Source organism: Arachis hypogaea, chromosome 7, assembly GCF_003086295.3.
Source record: "Arachis hypogaea cultivar Tifrunner chromosome 7, arahy.Tifrunner.gnm2.J5K5, whole genome shotgun sequence".
NCBI lineage: Eukaryota > Viridiplantae > Streptophyta > Magnoliopsida > Fabales > Fabaceae > Arachis > Arachis hypogaea.
The window spans coordinates 20,296,156-20,304,448 of NC_092042.1; the positions used below are offsets into that span (position 1 = coordinate 20,296,156).

The 8,293-nt window shown below is 30.4% G+C and overlaps 1 protein-coding gene across 1 annotated transcript; it reads left to right on the forward strand.

Moving 5' to 3' along the window:
- Nucleotides 1–4,007: 4,007 nt before the first annotated feature.
- On the forward strand, nt 4,008–6,001 carry LOC112702736 (GDSL esterase/lipase At2g30310). The gene is made up of 3 exons (XM_025753893.3): nt 4,008–4,752; nt 5,204–5,465; nt 5,586–6,001. The coding sequence occupies exons 1-3, from the start codon at nt 4,129–4,131 to the stop codon at nt 5,804–5,806; spliced, it is 1,107 nt and encodes a 368-aa protein (XP_025609678.1). The 5' UTR covers nt 4,008–4,128; the 3' UTR covers nt 5,807–6,001.
- Nucleotides 6,002–8,293: the final 2,292 nt, after the last annotated feature.

Genomic DNA, 8,293 nt, shown 5'->3' on the forward strand with positions numbered 1-8,293 from the left:
CTTCAAAGAATTCACAAGATTAACGTAAAATCTAACAATTGAGAAATAAAATTCATTACAATGGGTATATTAATTTTAATAAATATTCTTCTATCCAATACTATAAAAAATATACTGACCACCTTAAATTACTACAGGTTTAATTTCCATCAACAGTGGTAGAATGCATGAATTGAGATTTTTTCGGGCCATAGTATTCGTTAAACAAACAATTAATGAAACACTCACTCGTGCCTTCTCATTTTGAGTATATTTATACATAAAAGAAATTTTACACGAAAAAAGAAGAGTTGAAATAGCAAAAGCGATGAAAATGACTATTCTTATGATTTTGTACATCAATCTATATACAGTATACCAAAAGACCATGATTATCTAACAAAATTAATTTATATTTATTAAATTCAATTTGAATATATAAGTAAAAGATTATTTTATTTTAATTTAGTCTTTAATTCACATTATTTACATTTGGCTTAATATATATAATTTGATTTAATTTGATTTAATTATTAATTGAAAATATTCTGGTTGTCTATTTTGTTTATAGATTTATTATTTTAATAATTAATAAATTAATCAAATTAATTAATAATTAAATTTAGTTTAATACATTAAAAAAATAAATTAAAAGATACTAACAGAATATTAAAAGAAATAAATTAAGAAATACTACCAAATCAAATTGATATAAATTATAATAAATTATGTGATATTTAAATATCTAATAAAATCAATTAGTTAATATAGTTAGTTTATCGTAATAACTTGTATTTAATGAGTTAAAACTTAAAAGAAATAAATAAGAAAATACTCTCAAAAGCATGCCATGTCAGCTCCATCATTAAGTGCAGAAACCCGACTTTTTATATAATAGAATAGATTACTACATGTTTAACTTCCATCGACATTAGTAGAATGCTTAAATTGAGATATTTTCGGACTATAGTATTCGTCGAACAAACAATCAATGAAACAATCATCCGTATCTTCTCATTTTGAGTACATTTATACATAAAAGAAATTCTACATAAAGAAAAAAAAAAGAAAGAAGAAAAGAAGAGTTGAAATCATTGTTGTCAAACTCGCGAGTTAACTCGTAAACTTGTACGAGTTTACGAGTTTAGGTAGTGGAATCGAGTTAACTCGGACACAAACTCGTTTCTGGGTAGACTCGGGTAGACTCGGATAAACTCGGTCAAACTCGCGAGTTTATTCACGAGTCAGCGAGTTTGATTTTGGTTGGGTTTTCTGCCAAAACGGCCCGTTTTGGGCAAAAAAAAAAGAAAGGCAGCAAGGGAGAAACCCACTAACCCAACTAACCCTAAACCCCCTTTGCTCGCACTCACTCTCTTCTCTTCTCCAAGCTCTCTTCTTCTTCGCGTTTCGTCGTCAACAGTCCATCCCTCGCCGCCGTCTATCCCCGATCCCTCGCTGTCGTTCGCCGTTCCCCAAACCACTGTTCTCTCGCTCTTGTTCTCTCATTCAGATCGACACGCTCTCACTCTCTCGCTCCCTGTTCTGCATCGAAGAACGCGGATTCATGGAGTACATCAGTCAACACAACACAGCGACAACAGTGTCAGCCATGCTTCTGTCGGTCATTGTGGAGCACAGTTCTGTCGGTCATCGTGGAGCACAGCACAGCAATGCACCAACCCCAGTCAGCTACTCAGCTGAGCCTACTTCATTCTGCCATCTCAGCCTTCAGGTATGTTTAAAAATAAATTTGTTACTGAATTGAATCAATTGATGCATTTGGTAGTTGTTACTTGTTAGTGTGAGTTTAATCTGTAATTTTGGTAGTTGAACAAATTTAAATAATTTTGTTATAATGGTATGATTTCTGCCATTTTGATTCTGAAATTAACTTTTTAAATTTTTTTCAGTATAAATTCTGGTGTGATGAATGACGAAATATGGATTAATGAATTTGAATATATGATATTTACATATTTGTTAATGAATGATGAAATATGGATTACTGAATAAGCTCTGGTGTTAGATAATTGGACAGTTAGACTGTTAGTTACTTAGATATTTTTTTGTTAATGAATCTGAATATCTGAAATACCGAAACTCTGATATGATAGTTTAGTTTAGTTTATTGAAAACTGAAATCTGAATTTTAAAAATCTAAAATGTTAGTTTAGTTTAGTTTATTGAAATCTGAAATTTGAATTTAGGAAATCTGAAATGTTAGTTTAGTTTAGTTTAGTTTATTGATTGCTGAAATATGAATTTATAAAATCTGAGATGTTAGTTTAGTTTAGTTTATTGAAATCTGACTTCTGAATTTAGGAAATATGAAATGTTAGTTTAGTTTAGTTTAGCTTAGTTTAGTTTATTGAAATCTGAAACTCTGCATAACTTTGCTAAATTAATTATTTGGTTTGTTGATTTGTTGATTTAGGGACAAAAATACAAAATATCTGAAACAAATGATGTTTCTGATGGAGATGGTGAAGATGATGATGTTGATGCCATAGAAGATGAAGATATTGGAGGATTTCAGTTTTAGACTTTTACTTTATTAGAACATTTAATTGTTGCTTTGTTATTTTCTTTTGTTTTTCGGTTGTGTTATATGAAGCTTTGATTGTGTGATTGTGTGTTTTATGTTGAACTAGATGCATATTTGTGAAGGATTTGAATGTGTGCTCTAGAGTACTTGTTATAATTGTAGTATTATGTTAATTTATTATGTGTTTTGATGTTAAAATTGTTAAGTTTGAATGCCTATATTTGAGTAAATATATATATTATACATGATATATATATTTTTTATAAAAAATTTATAACAGGTAAACTCGTACGAGTCTACGAGTCGAATTTACGAGTCGAGTCTAGGTCAGCTCCACGAGTTTACCTAGACTCGCGAGTTTGACAACCTTGGTTGAAATAGTAAGAGCAATAAAAATGATGATTCTTATGATTTTGTGTGATCATCTATATACAGTAGACCAAAAGATTATGATTATCTTGCAAAATTAATTTGTCTTTATTGAATTCCATTTGAATAAGTAAAAAATTATTTTATTTTAGTTTAGTTCTTAATACATATTATTTAAATTTGGCTCAATATATATGATTTGATTTGATTTGATTTGATTTGATTATTAATTGAAAATATTTTGGTTGCCTATTTTACTCATAAATTTATTATTTGAACGACTAATAAATTAATCAAATTAATTAATACACATAATAAATTTAGTTTACTAAATTAAAAGAAATAAATTAAAAAATATTAATAGAATGTTAAAAGAAATAAATTTAAAAAATACTACCAAATCAAATTGATATAAATTTAATAAATTATGTGATATTTAAATATGTAATCAAATCAATTAGTTGATATAGTTTGTTTATTGTAATAACTTGTATTTAATGAGTTAAAAAAAAATAAATTAAAAAACACTCTCAGAAGCATGCTACGTTAACTCCATCATTAAGTGCATAAACTCAATTTTTATATAATAAATTAATAGAATAGATAGAATAGATTTTCAATTTATCACCCCAAAAAAAAAATAAATTCAGTTTCTGTTTCTTATAGATTCAATAAATAGTCAATAAATCAAGAATGGACCATATCTTACAATTAGTCAATTTACCATTACTGCAATGATGCGTAGAGAATATTTCTAGTTACTCTTTTTTATATTTGTAAGCAATTATATGAAAAGATTATAATTACTTTAGAGACTCTGATCTATCATGCACATATATACTACTTACTAGAGCTTAATTAAAGTATGTAAGAACAAATAATTAGTCAAACTTTGCATTATTCTAAAATTTATTAAAATGTTCCCATTTTTTCCCTTTCGAATTTTCGAATACAATCCAATTGCTTCAATCCTCTGTCACAAAATAAGAATGTTCAAGATTGCTAACACTTGACTCAATCAAATTCACCAGGATTCCTTTCATTTCATGTTATTTTCCCCCACCTAAACTACCTGTCTTAACATCTATCTCAAGTTTTGATTTCTTAAGCAAAGTTCTCTTGTAATTCACAAATTTAAACCCCAAAAGAAATTAACCCTTCTCTTTTCATATCACATGAATTGTTTATATATAATGATCTAAGCCATATCATATGAAAAATGCATAGAGCCAAAAATGGCATATACAAAAGCCCACTACTTCATCATCATTTTGATTAATCTTTGCAGCATTGTTATTGCTACAAGCAACAATACATTGAATAGGCCAAAATTCTCATCAATTCTAATCTTTGGTGATTCCACAGTGGACACAGGAAACAACAACTACATCAAAACATTAGGAAAAGCAAATCATTATCCATATGGAAGAGATTTCCCTGGCCATGTTCCCACTGGAAGATTCTCCAATGGAAAATTGGTTCCTGACTTCATTGCTTCCATTTTGAACATCAAAGACACTGTCCCTCCTTTCTTGGACCCAAACCTCTCCAACGAAGAGCTCCTAACCGGTGTTAGCTTTGCCTCCGGCGGCTCGGGTTTCGATGAGTTCACCGCGGTTTTGACCGGTGCCATACCAATGTCTAAGCAGATTGAGCTCTTCAAAGCTTATGTAGAAAAAATCAAGTGCATTGTTGGGGAAAAAGAAGCTAAAAGAATAATTGGAGATGCTTTGGTCATTATTAGTGCAGGAACTAATGATTTCCTTTTCAACTTTTATGACATTCCCACTAGAAGATCTGAGTTCAACATTGATGGATACCAAGCTTTTATACAAAACAAGCTTCAAATCTTCATCAAGGTAAGAAAGCAAGTGTCATTTCTTGTAATCACATACTATGCTAATGTCAAGACTAAACCAATTATTTATTCCTTTAGAGATATGTATAATAATAGCAAACTATCCCCTAAAATTTTCATGACATTAATTAGTTTTATTTCTAAAGATTTACATTGCTATTAATTTAGTCCAATTTTAACATTAGTTTGGTCTCAAGAAAGTTAAAAAAAAACTTATAAATAACGACAATAGATGCAATACTTATTAGCATGAGTTATGCAACGGGGTACACCAAAATCAGCCACCAAAATCAGTTACCAGTATAAAATACATATTGAAATACAAATACATATTGAAAATAAATTAAACCATATATGTATTTATACACAAATACATTAGTGGCTGATTTTAGTGGCTCACTTTGGTGTACAAACAACATTACTCTAGCATGATATTTGGTGTACAATCGTAGGAACTATACGAAGTTGGATGCAGAAAATTTTCTGTGACTGGGCTTTCATGCATTGGTTGCATCCCCATTCAAATTACAGTCAAGTTTGTGAGTTTAAAGGAAAAGAAATGTGTAGAGGATGAGAATTCAGATGCTGAGATCTACAATAAAAAATTGGCAAAGCGATTACTTGTACTGCAAGAAATGCTTCCAGGAAGCAGAGTTGTTTATGCAAACATATATGACCCATTGATCAACCTCATTAGTCAACCTGAAAAATATGGTGAGCTATAATTTATGCATTACAATATTCATTTCACAAAGATCTTTGTTTTAAAAATATTAGAATGAATTTTTGTGATTTCAGTTATTATATTTTCTTTTGGTATCTTTGATCAAACAGGTTTCAAGGAAACCAAGAGAGGATGTTGTGGGACAGGTTTATTTGAAGTGACTCCATTGTGTAACGAAATCACGCCGGTATGTGATGATGCTTCAAAGTATGTATTTTGGGACAGTGTACATCCAACAGAAGCAACCTACCAGTATATTGCTAAGTACTTAGAAATGGAAGTTCTGCCCAAGTTCCAATTTCATATGGATTATACTTTTGAAAAAGTGTAAATGATCTTACTGTAAACATATACGTGGATGATTGATAGGGCATAATAGCATCGTTTGATTCACGAGTCTGACGAATTGTTGAAATAAGCAATTGGTCTGAAGACCTTGGTGAGAAAAATAAATAACAAAAAATAAAGTAAAAACAGATGAAGTTCAATCATTCGGAATAAATTGAAATATTGAATTGATGTGAAAGTCCTGTACCAAAAAAATAGATAAATTTCTTTGGAAGACTTTTACCTACAGATATACTAATAGAAAAATACTATCTTAAATTTTACTCCTTTTTACCCATCCAGAGTTCCACAAGATGGGCGGCTTTCAGTTTAGAAGATATTGAGCTGAGGTGAAATTTAAATTGTCTATATATTTCATCTAACAAGTCCTTAAATTGAAGATCAATTTCCAATGTTTGGTGCTTGATATACTCGTGAGCTTATTAGAAATTATCACAAACAACTTATTCTATAAATTTAAATTGACAAGAAGAGTCTCTTTTATTTAACGTGAATTTTGAATTATTTTTTAGGTCATACAAATTTTAATAATATATCATAAAATTATTTATTTTAAAATTTTAATAAGTAATTTTACTATAATTTTAAGAATTGGATGAACCGATGAGTTCAACTGGATTAATAAAAAATCAATCACTAAAACGATCTAATTTAAGTAATGAATCGGTTAAAAAATTTTAAAAAAATTAATTAATAAATTAGTTAACCGATTAAATTAATATAATATTTTAGTATTTAACTAATTTAAAATAATAAAATATAAAAATAATTTTTTTTCAAAAATATATAAATATTATACATAAATATATTATTTTACTATATTCGATTCAATTCTATTTAAATTTTAATCGAACCTTTAAATTTTTTAAACCCTAAACTCTATATGGAATAATACGGGAAATCTCACCAAGCAAGCCGGGACTATGATCTTACGCACCGGTTCTATTATTTATTTAATTATTTCCTTATTTCAATAACCCAATTGTGCGGATGACATTGACATCATATACAAAAATAGTATTACTAGAAAAAAAATTATTTTAATAATTAATAAATATTAAATAAAATAAAGTTTGACTATTTTTAATTTTTTTTTGATACAATACAAAAAAGTGATAGTTGAAGAGACGCAGGTTCGAAAAACCCATCCCAATGTATTCCTAATTCCAATGAGATTAGATAGTGTTATATGTTGTGCCTGATCCTTTTGGCTGCAACCAATTATCCCGGAAAATGATTATCCAATTGAACCTCATGATGGGCCTTTTGTATAATGTAGTTAACATCAACTAGTAAGAAAACGCGGCCCAAGGCAGAAGTGTTACAGGTCTTGGAGGATTGGCTCAAGGAGGAGGCGATCCATTATTTTGATATTAATTTGATGAATCCCGGTGGATCAAATCCTTCAAACCTGAAACTAGTGATCCCTGATTCCCATTCCTTTTTTATGCGTCACGGGAATTGCTTCGGTCATGACGATTCTCGAAGGATGGAATCAATAGGTCATGCAGCATTGCAGTGTGCTCATGAAACAGCGATCGGAGATGGAAGGGATGCCAAAGACTAAGAGTGTGTTTAGTTTCTTAGAAGTTTTATTTTTTTTGGTTTTTTCTTTTTCTTTTTAAATGTAAATATGATTCTGAAATTTAATTACGTATAGCTAAAGCTAAAAAATTTAGTTTTGTGTTTATTTTATGACTAAAAAAATTTGGTTATGGATTTATTATTGGTGTTTTATTTAAAAATAGGTGCAGTACGTATATTTACCAATTGGTGGAGTTGTCAAATGAAAAATTCAACACGAAGGGTCTTGAATGCAGCCCGTGGAGAGGCGTGATAGCCACGTGGTGAAGTCTGATTGCATGAAGCTGCAGCACATGGGGGCGTGCTAAGTCAGGAGGAGGAGGCGTGTTATACATGGCAAACTGTCATTGACTGATGAATAAAAAAGTGTGGGGCGTACTGAGTCAGCACGTGGGGGTGTGTTGAGTGCTCTGCTATATATAAGGTAAAACTCGATACCATTTTTATTGCGAGGAAGAGTGTTCTTTAATTGTGTTGCTAGTGTAATTGAGGGTACCACAAACTTGGTAATGTATCGCAACGGTGAGATTATACGGAATACTCATGAAGGAGTGAGGTTTGTGTGTCAGAATCCATTTTCGTTTGTGATTCTATGCACCATGACGTTGATGGAGTTTCAGAACGGTCTCTGTCAAAGCATGGAGAACGGAATGTTGACGAGAGTGAGCAGTATTTTGTACCGGAATCCGGTTATAGTTTTTAGTGTTCTAATACAGTTTGATATTATGCCGATCATTGACAAAATGAGTATGCAGAATATGTTCCAAATTCACCGGCAGACTCAAATGCGACAACCACATATTGAGTTGTATGTTGAGTTTGAAAACGTAGAGGGAGATGAGATTCAAAATGATTTAGATATAGAGGATGATAGAGCTGCAGTGTA